Genomic DNA, 21,555 nt, shown 5'->3' with positions numbered 1-21,555 from the left:
CTAAAAAGGATTATAATACATCCATTCATGCTTGATAAGTCTTACCATGCATTATAACTGGATCATAATGCATTATACACTATTTAAACAAAAGTATGTGGACACCCCTGGATTTGGCTATTCCAGCCACACCCGTTGCTGACAGGTGTATGGAATTGAGCACACATCCATGCAATCTCCATAGACAAACACTGGCAGTAGAATGGCCTTACTGAAGAGCTCAGTCAATTTCAATGTGGCACCGTTATAGGATGTCACCTTTCCAACAAGTCAGTTCCTCTCATTTCTTCTCTGCTAGAGCTTCCCAGGTAACGCCTCAAAAACATACTTCCTCGGTTGCAACATTCATTGCTGAGTTCCAAATTGCCTCTGAAAGCAACGTCAGCACAATATCTGTTCGTCGGGAGCTTCATGAAATGGGTTTCCATGGCAGAGCAGCCGCACACAAGCCTAAGGTCATCATGACAAATGTCAAGTGTTGGCTGGAAGGGTGTAAAGCTCATCACCATTGGACGGACGAATCTGGGTTTAGCGGATGCCAAGAGAACGCTACATGCCCGAATGCATAGTGCCAACTGTAAAGTTTGGTGGAGCAGGATCAATGGTCTGGGGATGTTTTTCATGGTCAGTGTTGTCCTCTTAGTTCCAGTGAAGGGAAATCGTAATGCTACAGCATACAATGACATTCTAGACAATTCTGTTCTTGCAACTTTGTGGCAACAGTTTGGGGAAGGCCCTTCCATGTTTCAGCATGACCATGCCCATGTGCAGGAAGCAAGGTCCATACAGAAATGGTTTGTGGAGAAGGATGTGGAAGAACTTGACTGGCCTGCACAGAGCCCTGACCTCAACACCATCGAACACCTTTGGGATGAATTGGGATGCCGACTGCGAGCCAGGCCTAATCGCCCAACATCAGTGCCCGATCTTTCTAATGCGCTTGTGGCTGAACGGAAGCAAGTCCCCGCAGCAATGTTCCAACATCTAGTGGAAAGCCTTCCTAGAAGTGGAGGCATGTTATAACGGCAAAGGGGGGACCAACTCCATATTAATGCCCTGATTTTGGAAAGACATGTTGGATGAGCAGGTGTCCACATACTTTTGGTCATTTAGTGTACCTGCAGACTTGAAGTTCCTGGTAATGCTTATAGAGGATTTCCTCACTACAGGATAAGTGTCCTGCTCCCAGTCTAGTATTGTAATAGAGGGTGTCCTCACTACAGGCTGGTATTGTATTAGAAGCCTATCATGGATTGTCAGAAATTATAGTTATTTCTGACTAAGTATTGTATGTTATAGCTGACCTTTCTATAATACCATTAATTTGTATGTCAGGTGATGATACCTGTTGATAACTACGTATCTCTATATACCATGTTGATGGCTTATATAACGTGCTCTTCTGCACACAGCGCTACAAATATGAGTTATGCACATGTATAGAATATAATTATACAGGTAAAAACATTTCTCTGATTTGCAGTTCATTTTGCATTTACCTTTAAGTGTTTGTGAATATCACAGATTGTCCCATTTAACCTATTCACAGCTGTGAATATCATGGATTACTCCTTTAATCTCTTTAGATAGTTTGGATGAGCAAATATCAACCTCACGATCACTGGACAGTCAGAGTAGCATACATGTATCCATTTACCTGTGACAGACACATATGAAATGAGATGTTAAATCAGCAATACTTTTCACACTACAACACCTGTGCCAATATATGCTATGAACCGCAGCTTCTCAGACATTATCACTTAATTGTGACACCCTGATCTGTTTCACCTGTCTTGTGCTTGTCTACACTCCGCTCCAGGTGCCTCTTTAGGTAGTTTGTACGAGCAACCGCTATTCACAACAATCTAAAGTTCCTCAGATTGTTAGTCAGGCATAAATGTACAAAACCCCATTGACCCCACAACAGTCACTTATCAAATGAGCTGGTAAATCTATCTGAATGAGATTTATTTTATAAGGCAAACAGATCCGACTACATATCTCAGATAACAACATGGCTCACAGGCAGGCAGGGAGGCAGCAACAATATAAAACACAAAATGCTTTTATCTCGACTACGCCAACGAGCTGGGATTTCGTAGAGCAGCAGCAGCACATCAAATTAAATGTTATTCTGCTATTCATACTGAAGATTTAATCTCTGGGGCTAAATAACACACTTTCCACCGAGTCGCACACAGGGGATAAACGTTCCCTAGAGACCTGCACTAACAACACATCTCGCTGCTTGAGCATCACTTAAATTGACATGAATTTACCTCAAAGGGAACGCTAAATAGTGCAACTCATCAAGACGTTCCTCTATGATAAGGAGGAATGCATAATATACATACATCATTCATGTAAATCATTTCATTTGCTAGGCAATAAAAAAAAAAAAATCCCAGTCTGCATCTAAGATGGCACTCTATTCCCTACATAGTGCACTACTTTCAACCAGGGCCCGTGGGGAGTAGGGCGCTATTGGGGACGTACCCCCACCGTTTAAGATGACCATTCTTGATGTGATTTAGGTGCCAGGAGCGGTTTCTCATTTTTCACAGCACTGTAGAAGACAGAGTGCTTAAGAGGACAATTTGGCACAACAGTGTGTCACCACAGGAAAATGGTACATTATGTATTTGTTTCATAACTCACAGTAAGGCCATCCCCTAACACAAAGCAGAAGGAGGCAGCTGGGTGAAGATGTGCATTAAATTGTAAAGCTCAAAGAGTGTTACAGTAGTGTGGTTGACTGGGATTTTGAGCCTGGGTTTCCTGTGTGCGGCGAGACGTCGTTAGCCTGCTTAGCTAAAGCATTAGCTTGGTGAGAAGTCTTCAGGTCTCAGGCAAGGTTACATTAGCAACAAATAAGCCAACAAAATTTACAACAATGTTGTTTGTAAAGTCTGTTACATCATCTGCTAATGCCAATTGAATAGAGGCCTGGCGAAAGACTAGTTATTAGAAACAAAGATATTCATGAATATTCCAAGGTCTCTCTTGTTGGCATTTAATTTTCAGAGACAAATAACAGTGTGGGGCATAAACTACCTATATGCACTTGAGGGAGACAAAATGACAATTTGTTTACATTAGAAGATGCAAACTAGCTCGAGCAGCCTTCATATTTGCCATCTCCTTTCAATAGTAGGCCTACAGAACGTTATATGAATTAAACAATGACTTCAGTGCAGCTCCTTTGTCTACAAAACAACACTACTCTTAAATAACAGCTGTTTATAAATAATAAACGTTAACTATGATAGCTTCATACATTGCCCATTTGAAAGTGGTACACTAAATAAACGGCTAAAGTACAAACACTGATAAAAGCTATGTTATTACTGATAATAACGTAAAATCATACCAAAATACTAATCTGTCTATGTCAGTTATTCATAAAAACGTCAGAATACATCAATTTTAATTGGATAAGAGCCTAAAACACAAGGCCAAATCTACACTGGAGTTGGTTACCAAGACAACAATTAATGTTTTTACCTAAATCTACTTGAAAATCTATGGCAAGACCTGAATATGGTTGTCTAGCAAGACCTGAATATGGTTGTCTAGCAAGACCTGAATATGGTTGTCTAGCAAGACCTGAATATGGTTGTCTAGCAAGACCTGAATATGGTTGTCTAGCAAGACCTGAATATGGTTGTCTAGCAAGACCTGAATATGGTTGTCTAGCAAGACCTGAATATGGTTGTCTAGCAAGACCTGAATATGGTTGTCTAGCAAGACCTGAATATGGTTGTCTGGCAAGACCTGAATATGGTTGTCTAGCAAGACCTGAATATGGTTGTCTAGCAAGACCTGAATATGGTTGTCTGGCAAGACCTGAATATGGTTGTCTAGCAAGACCTGAATATGGTTGTCTGGCAAGACCTGGATATGGTTGTCTAGCAAGACCTGAATATGGTTGTCTAGCAAGACCTGAATATGGTTGTCTAGCAAGAGCTGAATATGGTTGTCTAGCAAGACCTGAATATGGTTGTCTAGCAAGACCTGAATATGGTTGTCTAGCAAGACCTGAATATGGTTGTCTAGCAAGAGCTGAATATGGTTGTCTAGCAAGACCTGAATATGGTTGTCTAGCAAGACCTGAATATGGTTGTCTAGCAAGACCTGAATATGGTTGTCTAGCAAGACCTGAATATGGTTGTCTAGCAAGACCTGAATATGGTTGTCTAGCAAGACCTGAATATGGTTGTCTAGCAAGACCTGAATATGGTTGTCTGGAAAGACCTGAATATGGTTGTCTAGCAAGACCTGAATATGGTTGTCTAGCAAGACCTGAATATGGTTGTCTAGCAAGACCTGAATATGGTTGTCTAGCAAGACCTGAATATGGTTGTCTAGCAAGACCTGAATATGGTTGTCTAGCAATGATCAACAACCAAATTATTAGAGCTTGAATGATTTTGAAAATAATAAAAAGGGCCAATGTTGCACGATCCAGTGTGTCAATCCAGGCATGCCTGTCAATAATCATTTGGTTCTAACTCATTAGAGGAAGACACCTCTTATTTACATTGCCTTATGTGTTCAGTATACTGAAGGGAATTTAGTCTATATCAAAACATCATGTGTTCAGTATACTGAGGGAATTTAGTCTATATCAAAACATCATGTATTCAGTATACTGAAGGGAATTTAGTCTATATCAAAACATCATGTATTCAGTATATTGAAGGGAATTTAGTCTATATCAAAACATCATGTATTCAGTATACTGAAGGGAATTTAGGCTATATCAAAACATAATGTATTCAGTATACTGAAGGAATTTAGTCTATATCAAAACATCATGTATTCAGTATATTGAAGGGAATTTAGTCTATATCAAAACATCATGTATTCAGTATATTGAAGGGAATTTAGTCTATATCAAAACATCATGTATTCAGTATATTGAAGGGAATTTAGTCTATATCAAAACATCATGTATTCAGTATATTGAAGGGAATTTAGACTATATCAAAACATCATGTATTCAGTATATTGAAGGGAATTTAGTCTATATCAAAACATCATGTATTCAGTATACTGAAGGGAATTTAGGCTATATCAAAACATCATAATGTAATTCATGAGAAAACAAGATAACCTATTCATAGTACCACTGTAGTCTCTTTATACACTGATAACATGTAAGGCTTAGGTTTAATTCATAGTGCAAATAAATCCCCCTGGGTTTTAATCCAGATGAGTCAAAGGTCTCGATGCAGACCCAGAACCTAAAACACAGATTCATCCTAGTTTCATACTGCTTGTTTACCAGTTGCTAGATACACAAACCCCTTCCAGTGGTGGAGAGAGGACATCTTTCTGAAGTGCACCGTTTTGTCATTATAAATATTTGCTATTCACAGATTGACTACGTCCCTATCAACCTAATGTTAGATAAACAGTTGATTCAAGTTGAGACGTGATTGTTGAAAGCATCTGATGGTTTCTCTGTGAAAGGAGGGTTGATGTTTTGTCACTTCATAAGGGGCCAATCTGCAGTTAAAACAATAACAACATTTTGGTAAAACGCTGAAGGACGGGGATGGAGAAATGTAACCACTCTCAAATTCATACACAGAGCTATGGATGCAAGGACTGACCATCCATGATATCAAATGTGTAGTTCTAACCTTGTCTTTAGGCTAAACAGTGTTATATTTGCAAAGTTGACGTACATTGTAGTAAAACAAGCTTCTATTTTGGGTTCTGATGGGGTATGACAGATGGACTAAGCTCATGAGGCTTTTATAAATTATAATTCTCAAGAATCAATCGGTATATGTCGTTATTTATAAGTCCAAAAAAGGATGTAGCAACTGGAGATTGCCGCTTGAAATGTCCTAATTTTACAGTCAAATGTACTGTATGTTTGTGTTGTATGGCGTTGTGTACAATGTACACTGAGTTTGGGTAGACAGCTAATTCTGTAACACCTTAGGGTCAAATTAACCAAAACTATGTGCTGTAGTGTAAACGTATATTATTGTAGCAGAATATTTGCCATCTTACTTTGGAGAGGGCAGCCATTTTGTTTCATAGCTTATTGTTTCCCCTCCCTCTTCAGAGCGCCTTCACGTCAAACATCAACTGCTTTTGGAGGGCATAAACAAAAAAAGCAACGGAACATAATTGGGCCAATTTACTAGCTCATTAACCTGGCTGCATGAGTGCCTTTCGTCAACAGTATTCACATTCTAAAACAGGGGGAGGAAGAGAGGAGGGAGGGGGCAATTCGACAACAGAAGGAAAGACAATGAATCATGTGTCCTTACACATTATTTGTCCTTACATTTCACCTTGAGAAAATGTGAACTGGCAAAGCCAAAGCCTATATTCAGAAAGCCACTCAGAGTAGGAGAGCTGGTCTAGGATCAGTTACCCCTTGTCCATATCATGTTATACCTTGTGAGAGCACAACTAATCCGAGATCAGCTCTTCTATTGTAAATAATTTGTCCCTGCACGTTCAGTTGAATAGTGAAATTTCACCTGAAGACTGTGAAATGGCAAATAATATTTTGATCTAGGATCAGGCCCCCCTTGTCCATGTAATCTTATTCATTATAATCTAAAGAGCAAAACGGATCCTAGATCAGCACTTCTATTCCAAATCTCAGCCTGTGAGGTGAGTGTATTGCAGTGGAAGAGAGTTTAGTGGCAGAACAGAGCAGTCATCCATACACCCTGCCCGGCCACCCGTGAGTTGACCCCTGAGAAAGCAGACGTTGGTCGGGGCAAGGACAGGGACAATGCTGCACCGCTACCGAATAATTCCAAATAATTACTTCTGAAAGGAGTGTAGCTCCTTGGACCCAGGCTGGCACTGTCTGACGGCTGCTGCCGGTGCTGTCCCTGAATGACTTGTGGCCGACCCGGCTCTGTGTGTGGTACCCAGGTGGATTAACATTTAGTGGTCCTTTATGGCTCAGTTGGTAAAAGGTTGCGGGTTCAATTCCCGCAGTGATCAGACACACATACTATAAATGTATGTACTCACTGTACTGTAAGCAGCTTTGGAGGATAAAAGAGTCTGAAGAAGCATATTGGAAATGCTGAGATCCAGGCATCGCCTGCTGTTTATAAGTAGGATAGAAGGATAGTATCTGCAGGTGAAGGGATTAATCCCTGGATGTAGCCTTACTGAAGGAAAGATCCATGGCTGGTAAAGGACCAAATGGATTCTGGGAGAGTGCTAAGGTGTTGAAGCCAAAAGAAAGGTGAGAACTCAAACTTCAGAGAAAGTAAATTACTTACTCTTGAAATATCTCAGCCATTGAAGTAGGTTTTGGCATATCTATAGGCATGTGTACACTGTGGTGTTCAAACAACCCATATCAAGACTAACACTCTACTGGAGACTGCTAGTAACCAAATGAACAATTCCTGTAAAATAATATCATAATATACACCACTTACACTACATGACACCTGCTCGTCCAACATTTACTGAATACATGATGTTTTATTATAGTCTAAATTCCATTCAATATACTGAATACATGGTGTTTTTTATATAGCCGAAATCATGGTCATTAATATGACGTTGGTCCCCACCTTTGCTGCTATAACAGCCTCCACTCTTCTGGGAAGGCTTTCCACTAGATGTTGGAACATTGCTGCGGTGACTTTCTTCCATTCAGCCACAAGTGAGGTCGGGCACAGATGTTGGGCGATTAGGCCTGGCTAGCAGTTGGCGTTCCAATTCATCCCAAAGGTGTTCGATGGGGTTGAGGTCAGGGCTCTGTGCAGGCCAGTCAAATTCTTCCACATCAATCTCAACAAACCATTTCTGTATGGATCTTTCTGCACATGGGCATTGTGATGTTGAAACAGGAAAGGGCCTTTAGCAAACTGTTACCACAAAGTTGGAAGCACAGAATGATCTTGTATGCTGTAGCGTTAAGATTCCCCTTTACTGGAACTAAGAGGCCTAGCCTTGGAATGTGTGTATTGATATTCTTTGATGTGTTTCTTTACTTTTTTTCTTTATTTTGTTTACGTCTTAAGTCAAGCTCAGTATATGAACAACTTTTAATCTAAACGCCTTTGTGGTCCTAATGAATAAAACATACAGCACAATGTTATTTTTTAGTATGTCACCAATGGTTTTCATATCACAGTGAATGCTTGTGTACTCCACACAGTTCAAATATTAATTATTCATATCCTCATTACTCCTAATGTTTCTGCTTTCTGAATGAATGAATTTTCTCTGTAAGTTTTGAACTAGTGTTTCTTTGTACCCACACCATGCTGGGCGTAATCTAACTGAGCCAACTGGATGGATTGGCAGTGTAACTATAAGGGCTTCAGTTGAAATATTCAGTCCCACTTTGGGGGTTTGTTTCCTGATCATTTCTGTGATAATATTCATAATCACATTCGATAACACTTGTTTAGTGTTTTAACCCTTACATTAACACTGCTTAGTGTTTTAACCCTTACATTAACACTGCTTAGTGTTTAAACCCTTACATTAACACTGCTTAGTGTTTTAATCCTTACATTAACACTGCTTAGTGTTTAAACCCTTACATTAACACTGCTTAGTGTTTTAATCCTTACAGTAACACTGCTTAGTGTTTTAACCCTTACAGTAACACTGCTTAGTGTTTTAATCCTTACATTAACACTGCTTAGTGTTTTAACCCTTACATTAACACTGCTTAGTGTTTTAACCCTTACATTAACACTACTTAGTGTTTTAACCCCTACATTAACACTGCTTAGTGTTTTAATCCTTACAGTAACACTGCTTAGTGTTTAAACCCTTACATTAACACTGCTTAGTGTTTTAATCCTTACAGTAACACTGCTTAGTGTTTTAACCCTTACAGTAACACTGCTTAGTGTTTTAATCCTTACATTAACACTGCTTAGTGTTTTAACATTTACATTAACACTGCTTAGTGATTTAACCCTTACATTAACACTGCTTAGTGATTTAACCCTTACATTACCACTGTTTGGTGTTTTAACCCTTACATTAACACTGTTTAGTGTTTTAACCCCTACATTAACACTGCTTAGTGTTTTAACCCTTACAGTAACACTGCTTAGTGTTTTAATCCTTACATTAACACTGCTTAGTGTTTTAATCCTTACATTAACACTGCTTAGTGTTTTAATCCTTACATTAACACTGCTTAGTGTTTTAATCCTTACAGTAACACTGCTTAGTGTTTTAACCCTTACAGTAACACTGCTTAGTGTTTTAACCCCTACATTAACAGCGCTTAGTGTTTTAACCCTTACATTAACACTGCTTAGTGTTTTAACCCCTACATTAACAGCGCTTAGTGTTTTAACCCTTACATTAACACTGCTTAGTGTTTTAACCCTTACATTAACACTGCTTAGTGTTTTAACCCTTACAGTAACACTGCTTAGTGTTTTAATCCTTACATTAACACTGCTTAGTGTTTTAACATTTACATTAACACTGCTTAGTGTTTTAACCCTTACATTAACACTGCTTAGTGTTTTAATCCTTACATTAACACTGCTTAGTGTTTTAATCCTTACATTAACACTGCTTAGTGTTTTAATCCTTACAGTAACACTGCTTAGTGTTTTAACCCTTACAGTAACACTGCTTAGTGTTTTAACCCCTACATTAACAGCGCTTAGTGTTTTAACCCTTACATTAACACTGCTTAGTGTTTTAATCCTTACATTAACACTGCTTAGTGTTTTAACACTTACATTAACACTGCTTAGTGTTTTAACCCTTACATTAACACTGCTTAGTGTTTTAACCCCTACATTAACACTGCTTAGTGTTTTAACCCTTACATTAACACTGCTTAGTGTTTTAACACTTACATTAACACTGCTTAGTGTTTTAACACTTACATTAACACTGCTTAGTGTTTTAACACTTACATTAACACTGCTTAGTGTTTTAACCCCTACATTAACACTGCTTAGTGTTTTAATCCTTACATTAACACTGCTTAGTGTTTTAACACTTACATTAACACTGCTTAGTGTTTTAACATTTACATTAACACTGCTTAGTGTTTTAATCCTTGCATTAACACTGCTTAGTGTTTTAACCCTTACATTAACACTGCTTAGTGTTTTAACACTTACATTAACACTGCTTAGTGTTTTAACACTTACATTAACACTGCTTAGTGTTTTAACACTTACATTAACACTGCTTAGTGTTTTAACCCTTACAGTAACACTGCTTAGTGTTTTAACCCTTACATTAACACTGCTTAGTGTTTTAACCCCTACATTAACACTGCTTAGTGTTTTAACACTTACATTAACACTGCTTAGTGTTTTAACACTTACATTAACACTGCTTAAGGCAGCACTTCTTAACCTAAGCTTGTTGCCACCCAAAGATCTAAACTTGAGGATCCTCGAGCATTAAGGTCCGTATTATGAGCAACCTCAAGCAACCTCCAATCACATAATATAATGGTGATACACAGTCTAGCCTTTATAGAACTCCTGGGCATCTCAGAAGCGGAAGAAGCTACATTGAACAGATCTTAATTTAATCACTCTTTTGTTGCTGAGAATTTTCCTGCACAGCATGAAATGCAAACTTGTAGTGTATATAAAGGTTTAAAAATACTTCTAAAGTTTCACATTTTCACTCTAAAATGCCAGACTTGATTTGTCGTAACAAAAAATGACTCAACCCCATAAAAAAAACGACATAAATGATAATCCCCACAAAATAATTCACATTTCCTGTTGCTGCAGGATTATTTTCCTGCGGTATCATACTTGCTTAAATGAAGATACTACATCTGCAATGACAACCTACTATACTTCAAGTCCTGCATCGTCCTATGATCCTAACCTCCTCAGGACTGCAAGTGTGTGATACTTACATTACACTGTCTGGCCTAGATTGTAAAATGAACCTAGCATGATCGCTGATGTCTGCATAATGGTGCTGGCTGCTCATACCCTACAGAGCTACAGAGAGATATAGAGGAGGTATCAATAAGAAACATTTCACAACCCAAGGCCCCTTGAGTACAGATTGGATTTGACGTGACATAAACAGCCTCTGAGTGACAGTCTCATTTGCCTGGTTTTCTGCTACTGGATGATCATGCAAATGTCTCGACTGACTTCTGTGCTGTGGACTGTAATTGCCGCCTGCTGACAGCAGTGCAGAAACTCTCTGCGTCCATAATGGCACCCTATTTCCTATACAGTGCACTACTTTTGACCAGAGCCCTATGAGCCCCCTGGTCAACGGTGGTGCACATACATAGGGAATGGAGTGCCATTTGGGACGCGGCCTCTGACTCAGCTGAAATGCAGGAACAGGGACAGGCAGTTACGTAGATGGTGGGGCGGCTAAAAGCCGGAATGGTTGGTTATTGACTCAAGCACAATTTATTTTCACCAGTTTAAGGAGAATACAGAATCTGGCTTTCTCAACTATTATAAAATGCAGTGCTATATTAAACTCATAGTAGGAGAGTTATAGTATGGTTTTGGACAAGGTCGGCGCTTGCCAGGAGGACAGATTTGTTCCAGGGTTGTCTGAGATATACATTTATAGGACTAGGTATTATCCCAACAAGACATGGATTCATGGCTCAGAGAATATACTGTATATACAGTGTCTTCAGAAAGGATTCTTGACTTATTCCACATGTTGTTGTGTTACAGCCTTAACTTAACATGGATTCCATTTAGATGTTTTTGTCACTGGCCTACACACAATACCCCATAATGTTACTGATCTACACACAATACCCCATAATGTTACTGATCTACACACAATACCCCATAATGTCACTGATTAACACACAATACCCCATAATGTTACTGATCTACACACAATACCCCATAATGTCACTGATTAACACACAATACCCCATAATGTTACTGATCTACACACAATACCCCATAATGTTACTGATCTACACACAATACCCCATAGTGTCACTGATTAACACACAATACCCCATAATGTTACTGATCTACACACAATACCCCATAATGTTACTGATTAACACACAATACCCCATAATGTTACTGATCTACACACAATACCCCATAATGTCACTGAATAACACACAATACCCCATAATGTCACTGATCTACACACAATACCCCATAATGTTACTGATTAACACACAATACCCCATAATGTTACTGATCTACACACAATACCCCATAATGTTACTGATCTACACACAATACCAAATAATGTTACTGATTAACACACAATACCCCATAATGTTACTGATCAACACACAATACCCCATAATGTCACTGAATAACACACAATACCCCATAATGTTACTGATCTACACACAATACCCCATAATGTTACTGATTAACACACAATACCCCATAATGTTACTGATTAACACACAATACCCCATAATGTTACCGATTAACACACAATACCCCATAATGTTACTGATCTACACACAATACCCCATAATGTCACTGATTAACACACAATACCCCATAATGTTACTGATCTACACACAATACCCCATAATGTTACTGATCTACACACAATACCCCATAGTGTCACTGAATAACACACAATACCCCATAATGTTACTGATCTACACACAATACCCCATAATGTTACTGATTAACACATAATACCCCATAATGTTACTGATCTACACAAAATACCCCATAATGTTACTGATTAACACACAATACCCCATAATGTTACTGATCTACACACAATAGCCCATAATGTTACTGATCTACACAAAATACCCCATAATGTTACTGATCTACACACAATACCCCATAATGTCACTGATCTACACACAATACCCCATAATGTTACTGGTTAACACACAATACCCCATAATGTCAAACTGGAATGATGTTTTTAGACATTTTTACAAATTAATAAAAAATCTAAAGCTGAAATGTCTTGAGTCAATAAGTATTCAGCCCCTTTGTTATGGCAAGCCTAAATATGTTCAGGAGTAAAACTTTGCTTTAACAAGTCACATAATACACTGTTTCATTAACTGAAATAAAAGATCCCTGAAATGTTCCATACACCAAAATAAATTATTTATCTCAAATTTTGTGCAGAAATGTGTTTATATCCTTTGTCAAGATAATCCATCCACATCACAGGTGTGGTATATCAAGAAGCTGATTAAACAGCATGATCATTACACAAGTACACCGTGTGCTCGGTGAGGAATCGTGCAATTGGAATGCTTACTGCAGGACTGTTGACCAGAAGTGTTATCAGACAATTTAATGTTAATTTCTCAACTGGGGGGCTCCCAGTTGGGCGAACGTATGCCTTACCAGGCCCACTCATGGCTGGGGCCCTGCACATTCATGTGAAATCCATAGATTAGGGCCTAATGAATTTATTTAATTGTACTAATTGACTTAAATGAACTGTAACTCAGTAAAAACGTTTAAATTGTTGCATGTTGCGTTTATATTTTTGTTCAGTTGCATGGACTCTTTTATTTTTCTATCTTATGGCACATGGTAGTCCCAGGTGGTCTCCCCTCCCAGTACTGACCAGGCTGGACCCTGAAAAGGCGTGTTCAGGGTGACACGTGTTCAGGGTGACACGGCCACAAGGGTATCTGTTTAACCCTGTTTTCTCCTCCAATCAGGTCCCTTGGCTCATCATTGCAACTCCTCAATGGGCTCGGGAGAGGCGAAGGTCGAGTCCTGCGTCCTCCAGACATGACCCGCCTGGCCGCCCACATCTTATTAACAACCCAGATGTCGGCCGCACCGATGTGTCGGAGGAAACATCGTTCAACTGATGACTGGAGTCAGCTTGCAGGCGCCCGGCCCTGCCACAAGGAGTCGCTAGAGCACAATGAGCCATGGAAAGCCACAACGGCCAAACCCTCCCCTACCCGACGACACTGGGCCAATTGTGCGCCGTCCTATGGGTCTCCCAGGTCATGGCCGGTTTTAACACTGCCTGGGTTTCGAAACCCAGGCTGTAGTGACGCCTCAGCCCAGCGGTTCAGTACTTTTAACCCATTGAGTCATAGACTCATTGGACTTATTCTGCATGCAATAATAGTGTTTAACATTTTTAAATGACTACCTCATCTCTGTACCCCACACATGCAATTATCTGTAAGGTTCCTCAGTTGAGCAGGGAATTTCTAACACAGATTCAACCACAAAGGGAGGTTTTCCAATGCCTTGGAAAGAAGAGCACCTATTGGTAGATTCAAAAAAAAAAATTGAATATCCCTTTGAGAATGGTGAAGTTATTAATTATAATTTGGATGGTGTATCAATACACCCAGTCACTACAAAAATACAGACGTCGTTCCTAACTCAGTTACTGGAGAGGAAGGAAAAGACAAAAGGACAAAACTGAGGATGGATCAACAACATTGTAGTTACTCCAAAATACTAAACTAATTGATAGAGTGAAAAGAAGGAAGCCTGAACAGAATAAAACATATTCTAAAACATGCATCCTGTTTGCAACAAGGCACTAAAGTAATACTGCAAAAAATGTGGCAAAGAAATTTACTTTTTGTCCGGAATATCAAAGTGTTATGTTTGGATCAAATCCAACACAACACATCACTGAGTACCACTCTATCATTTTTTAAAGCATGGTGGTGGCTGCATTATGTTATGGGTATGCTTGTATTCGGCAAGGTCTATGAAGTTTTTCAGAATAAAAATAAACGGAATAGAGCTAAGCACAGGCAAAATTCTAGAGGAAAACACGGTTCAGTCTGCTTTCCAACAGACACTGGAATACAAATTCACCTGTCAGCAGGACAATAACCTAAAACACAAGACCAAATATACGTATACTGGAGTTGCTTAGCACGACTACATTGAATGTTCCCGAGTGGCCTAGTTACAGATATACTTGAAAATGGCTGTCTAGCAATGATCAACAACCAACTTGACAGAGAAATATTGTACAATCCAGGTGTGCAAAGCTCTTAGAGACTCACCCAGAAAGACTCACAGCTGTAATCGCTGCCAAAGGGGATTCTAACATGTATTGACTCAGGGGTGTGAATACTTATGCAAATTATATTTTTCTGTACTTCATTTTTCAATACATTTGCAAACATTAAAAAATATATGTTTTTACTTTGTCATTTTATTGTATTGTGTGTAGATGGGTGATTTTTTAACATTTTATTTAAATCATTTTGAATTCAGGCTGTAACACAACAAAATGTGGAATAAGTCAAGGGGTATGAATACTTTCTGAAGGCTCTCAAATCAAATCAAATGTTATTGGTCACATACACATGGTTAGCAGGTGTTATTGCGAGTGTAGCAAAATACTATCGCTTCTAGATCCGACAGTGCAGCAGTATCTAACAGGTAGTGTATGTTAAGGCCAACACACTGAAGCTGGCTCGAGGTTTAATGGATTTTACTAAATCTATTCATACTGCAGAACTAACTATATCCATCCAATGGAATACACTACTAAGGAACCATACTGACACCAAAACTCTACCATAACTCCACTTTACTATGTCCAACGAAAATAGACATTGTGAATAATGGGTGGAAAATTGTTTCTACTCATTGTTCCTTTTTTTCCAAGACGGGGTGTACTGTATGTCTTTCTAAACAACAGCAGCAGCAGGAAGCTGAATTGATGGTAAGTATTGCATTATGCATATGCTGGCAATAATAAAACAAGCGTAGTTTGTATAAAAAGGAGACGGAAACTTCTTCTTGATCTACAGAGACTCATTACTGCCAAAGTCCGTATTCATATCACAACCTTTTTGAAGTCAAAGAAAACAAGAGCAGCCACAGCAGTGGCCCTTCCTTTGATTTAGGAGGTCTGCTTAGTGTTAATACTCAACTCAGAGAGGAACGAGACTGATTTAGCTTAGGTCTGCTTAGTGTTAATACTCAACTCAGAGAGGAACGAGACTGATTTAGCTTAGGTCTGCTTAGTGTTAATACTCAACTCAGAGAGGAACGAGACTGATTTAGCTTAGGTCTGCTTAGTGTTTATACTCAACTCAGAGAGGAACGAGACTGATTTAGCTTAGGTCTGCTTAGTGGTAATACTCAACTCAGAGAGGAACGAGACTGATTTAGCTTAGGTCTGCTTAGTGTTTATACTCAACTCAGAGAGGACAGAGACTGATTTAGCTTAGGTCTGCTTAGTGGTAATACTCAACTCAGAGAGGACAGAGACTGATTTAGCTTAGGTCTGCTTAGTGGTAATACTCAACTCAGAGAGGACAGAGACTGATTTAGCTTAGGTCTGCTTAGTGTTAATACTCAACTCAGAGAGGAAAGAGACCGCAAACTGTGACATCACAGAGATACAGACATATACATGAATCCATGTACACACACACACACACACACACAAAGACACGAAAACAGATCCTTCCTCGTCCACAAGCATAGTTGTTATGCTGATGACACAGTGCAACAGCAGTAGCTAGAATCACTAGGTAATGATGCTGTCAGTAGGGGTCACATCCTACTCACACGGATGTTAATGGGACAAGAAAGCAATATCAACAAACAAAGACTGTTAGCAAGGGAGAGTATGTACAAAGTTACAAATGATGTACAAATGTCAAACTCCACCCCGATGAAGATGTGACCCTCCTTTTTGACTCCAGCATTGTTGGTAAACCAAGGCCATACCTTCTTATTTCAGAGTTGAAATAGGAGTCCTTTTTGGGTGGCCGTCTGCATTCTTTCACAGTCCTTTAATACAACATGTTGTCATTTACAGGCATAAAGGTTTAAAACCAGGATAATGATAAAGATAAGACACCTGTACACTGTTGACAAGTAGCCAATTAGCCAAATATAAGTGAATGCGATATGGAATTGTGAAGGCTGTATAATGGTCTGAGCTGTATAATGGTCTGAGCTGTATAATGGACTGAGCTGTATAATGGACTTCTAATGGACTGAGTTGAGTAGACTTAGTGGCTACCCAAGAGAGACATTGGCATTAAGGACCTCAGGGAATGTAAAAAGACCTCATTACTTGCATTTCATATAAATAATGGTATACGAATATTAATGATGAATTTATCATCATATCTTAAATAATGCAGAGTGCGTTTCCAATCGGCGCAATGGAAACCCTCTCCCTCTCCATTTAGAATTAGAATTAAGAACATGAATAAGATTGCAAGAAATAAGAATCTGTGCGTAGGAATAAATATTTGAACTCGATCTGTGGGTTAACTTCCAAGGAGCTAGTACTTCAAACTGCTTCCAGAATGAAACGTTCACTGTAGATATGCTTTAGTCAATGAAAGCAGATTTTTATAGCTGTGTTTGAATTATTCCCCCCCCCCCCCCATTATATGTTGATGAGGATTCCTGTTATTGTACACCTATTATAATGCTATTTAGGATAGAGCCAACAGTAGATATCTCACAAAGGCCATGGGTTTGACAGAAGAATACTGGTTTTGTTTATGTTTTTCAGTCACAAGACAATTACAGAAGCACAGTGTAATTATGTGAATCAGATTAGCTGACTTTACACAGCAATAACAGCAAGGTTGGGGGTCTATTTCTTTGTATTCGGGTAGTTAAAATCCAATTTAAGATGAGGAAAAATCCTTATTGAAAAAAAGGCTAAGAAGCTATGTGCAACTGTTTTTCTGAGAAGTCCAAATATGTACTGTCTGGATATAATCCCATCTACAATCAAATTCTATGAAAACAAAAAACAAATGGTATCTGGTGGCAGTGCCTAAACATGTTTACCAGAGTGCCCATGCATCATGAGCAGTTTATTCGTAAGTACTACTTTATATTATAGAAAACATCACAAAAGGTCATTTCATTATTAAATCCCATGGAATGTGTTTTAGGCATTGTCTGGTAGTAGAGGAGGAGCTGCATCATAATCCCAGTAGAGGATTAACTGTGAAACATTACCTACACGTTGATTCAGATGATGTAACGCAAGGGCGTTTACAGTACGTACTGCGTAACATTCTCTATTCAAGGTCATGCAAATACTGCATGTGAGAAGCATCTTTCCGGCAGACAGGGCTATTCCCATAGACACAAAAAAGGTATTCTTTAAAAGTGTGTGTTTTTACAACTAGTGGTGACACATATACATGGCAAACTGTCATAAACCGTACAATGATCTATTCATGGGACATACGAGAGAACCATTTTACAGGCAGATATGAACATTTCCCATGAACATAAAGGTATTGAACTAGTACCTCAGTGTTTGTCCAACTCGCATTACAACACTATGAACTGTGCTGTCATCATGCATCATGCATAAATGGAAAAATACCACAAAATATCCTAACTTTCACAGTCAAGTTATTATCTTATTCATAAAGGTAATTGTATGTATCAGTAAAGTAGCATCTCCAGCTCTTACCCACATGCCATTTACAGAGTGAGACTGGGTCAGCAAGGTCTGTCATAATGAGCAGCTAGTCTTGACAGCTCGCCGCCTCGGTCTCAACCTAGGTCAACCATACATAATAACTGAAAGGACATGGCTAATATAGTGATACTGCATAGGAATACCTCTGAATATCTCGTGTAGATATGCCTTAACATACTGTATAAAGTCAAGTCCAAAGAGATGACAGGTATCCATGGCTGAATGTACACAAACCATACACAACAGCTGAAATAAATCCTAGGAAAAGATATGGCTATATGCTTCACAATGTAACACCTACACAGATCTGATAGATTCATTTGATCACTCTGTTGTCGCAGAGAATTTTCCTGTGCACCAGGAAATGCTAATTGTAGTGTAATCAAGGTTTAATAAAAGTATTCTAAAGTTTGTAATTTCCACTTAAAAATGTTATATACTGTATGAAACCAATTCCAAAGAGATGCCAGTCATCCATGGCTGTTCTGAACAAAATGGAAGAATACTCCAAATTAAATCGCACAAAATAGTTCTCACATTTGAAAGAATATGCTTTTTCTAGAACTTCAAGTCCAAAGAGGTACCAGTTACCAATAATCCTTGTTTGTAACAAAATGGAGGAAAACTACAACTACGAGCCGAACTCACTCGCTAATTTAACCTCATTAGCTGAAAGACAGGGATCTGAGAGGCAGTGAGTGACTATTATCAGCCATGTTAATATTGCATATGACAGACATTACTCTTTACAACACAAGGGCTCATATATGGCAAGGATGAATTCATATTTCAACTAAATAGGTCCTGTTAAATGATGCTGCCTACTAAAGTTAAAGGAAAATTCCACTCAAAAACTATATTTTGGTATTAGTCCCAAAATGTTTTTCATGTCAGCAATCAAGTTTTGAAGATATGGAACTTTCAACATCCAGATCTACAGCCGGTATGATGTGTTTTGCTTCATATGATGCATTTTAACATACTGATTATGATGTGTTTGGCGTCTTACTGGCTGTATATCTGCCCAACGTGACGGACAAGAGCTGAGATACACATGAAAACATGAAATTACCCTGGGAATCGACAGAACATCGCTCAGAGATACCCCAAAAACAACAGAACTTTCAAAATGGGTGAGTCTTTCCTTTAATCAGGAAGCACAGATGAGCCAAATGACATGAATGGAATTCTATCATTCTATCTTCCACCCCTTTAGAATGTGGAAGGATTGGGTGACACTGAGCATGCTATGGAGAAGGTCACGTTTTAGAGAGCTCCTGCTAAAATCATATTTTAATGGCGCAATTCCAGTCAAAAAGAGCACAAAACATTTTATTACAATGTGGAAGGTTCCATCTCCCTCCTTCAGAATGTGGAAGGTTCCATCTCCCTCCTTCAGAATGTGGAAGGTTCCATCTCCCTTCTTCAGAATGTGGAAGGTTCCATCTCCCTCCTTCAGAATGTGGAAGTTTCCATCTCCCTCCTTCAGAATGTGGAAGTTTCCATCTCCCTCCTTCAGAATGTGGAAGTTTCCATCTCCCTCCTTCAGAATGTGGAAGGTTCCATCTCCCTCCTTCAGAATGTGGAAGATTCCATCTCCCTCCTTCAGAATGTGGAAGGTTCCATCTCCCTCCTTCAGAATGTGGAAGGTTCCATCTCCCTCCTTCAGAATGTGGGAGGTTCCATCTCCCTCCTTCAGAATGTGGAAGATTTCATCTCCCTCCTTTAGAATGCGGAAGTTTCCATCTCCCTCCTTCAGAATGTGGAAGGTTCCGTCTCCCTCCTTTAGAATGTGGGAGGTTTGCCTGTAAGCCTTTTGTGACTGCCTGAACTGTTGCTTAGCTATCAACCATTGGACAACTGTCTCACGCCTCAGAGAGTATTCACTCACGTCCTGTCATGTGGAAAGCTTGTCGTGTGGACACATTAGCATAATGCCAGTGCAAACCAAAACAAATCATGTGTATAGTGTGTCTTTGACATGTCTGACACAATAAGATGTGTGGATCTTGCCACAACCAGCACCGTGGAGCAGTGGTGTAAAGTAACTCAGTAAAAACACTTCAAAGTACAACATTTTTTGGGTATCTGTACTTTACTTTACTATTTATATTTTTGACAACTTTAACTTTTACTTCACTACATTCCTAAAGAAAAGAATGTACTTTTTACTCCATACATTTTCCCTGACACCCAAAAGTACTTGTTACATTTTGAATGCTTAAGAGGACAGGAGCATGGTCCAATTCACACACTTATCAAGAGAACAGCCCTGGTCATCCATACTGCCTCTGATCTGGCGGAATCACAGATGCTTCTTTTGTAAATTATGTCTGGGTGTTGGAGTGTGCCTCTGGTTATCCGTAAATTTAAAAAACTATAAAACTGTATCATATGGTTTGCACAATATAAGGATTTTTTTTATTATTTATACTTTACTTTTACTGTTGATACTTAAGTATATTTAAACCAAATACTTTTAGACTTTTACTCAAGTACTATTTTACCGGATGACTTTCACTTTTACTTACGTCAATTTCTATTAAGGTATCTTTACTTTTCCTCAAGTATGACAAGTGGGTACTTTTTCCACCACTGCCGTGGAGAGAGAAACCGACTAGATAGAATATACTTCTGTCTATAATATAAGTGATTATGTGAACATGTACATTGACAAATGAAAGACATATCATGCACCAATCAACCTATCCTCATAACTGACATTATGAGGCTAAAACAAATGAATCCAGGTACTGTTGAGCTGCCTGCCCTTCCTCTTCCTCCCTCCTCCAGTGAATTGAAACTAAAATGGCCTCCAAGTGTGCTGAACAATAGGGGTGAGCATAATGCAGTGAGACTACTGAGTGACTTGACTGAGATCCACAGTGAATAAAAGGCCTCACTATGCGCTGCTGAGACGGAGGCTGAGGGAGACTGCTGCAGTGCTCAGCTCACTGAACGCATCCCAAATGGCGCCCTATTGCCTATATAGTCAACAACTTTTGACCAGAGCCCAATGGTCCTGGTCTATGGGCCCTGGTCAATAGTAGTGCACTATAAAGGGAATAGGTGCCATTTGGGACACAGGCAGCCCAGGACTTTGGCAGGTGACAGTGCATTAGAGCGCTGCCTCCCTCGCACACTTCATTTGCCAATAAAACTCCCCACTGCCATTTTCCA

General features: G+C 39.2%; 1 protein-coding gene across 1 annotated transcript in view; it reads right to left on the bottom strand.

The window, feature by feature from the left end:
• Nucleotides 1-21,339, bottom strand: part of LOC129843346 (mucin-1-like) — a 38,621-nt gene extending 17,282 nt beyond the window's left edge. Inside the window, exons 1-2 of the mRNA XM_055911992.1 lie at nucleotides 21,331-21,339; nucleotides 19,715-20,269 (exon numbers count right to left, since the gene is read on the bottom strand). Coding sequence (XP_055767967.1) covers nucleotides 19,715-20,269; nucleotides 21,331-21,339 — 564 coding nt within the window. The remainder of the gene's footprint in view (nucleotides 1-19,714; nucleotides 20,270-21,330) is intronic.
• Between the last annotated feature and the right edge of the window lie 216 nt (nucleotides 21,340-21,555).

Source organism: Salvelinus fontinalis, unplaced genomic scaffold (assembly GCF_029448725.1).
Source record: "Salvelinus fontinalis isolate EN_2023a unplaced genomic scaffold, ASM2944872v1 scaffold_0122, whole genome shotgun sequence".
Classification (NCBI taxonomy): Eukaryota; Metazoa; Chordata; class Actinopteri; order Salmoniformes; family Salmonidae; genus Salvelinus; species Salvelinus fontinalis.
This window is presented reverse-complemented; position numbering and strand designations above follow the sequence as displayed.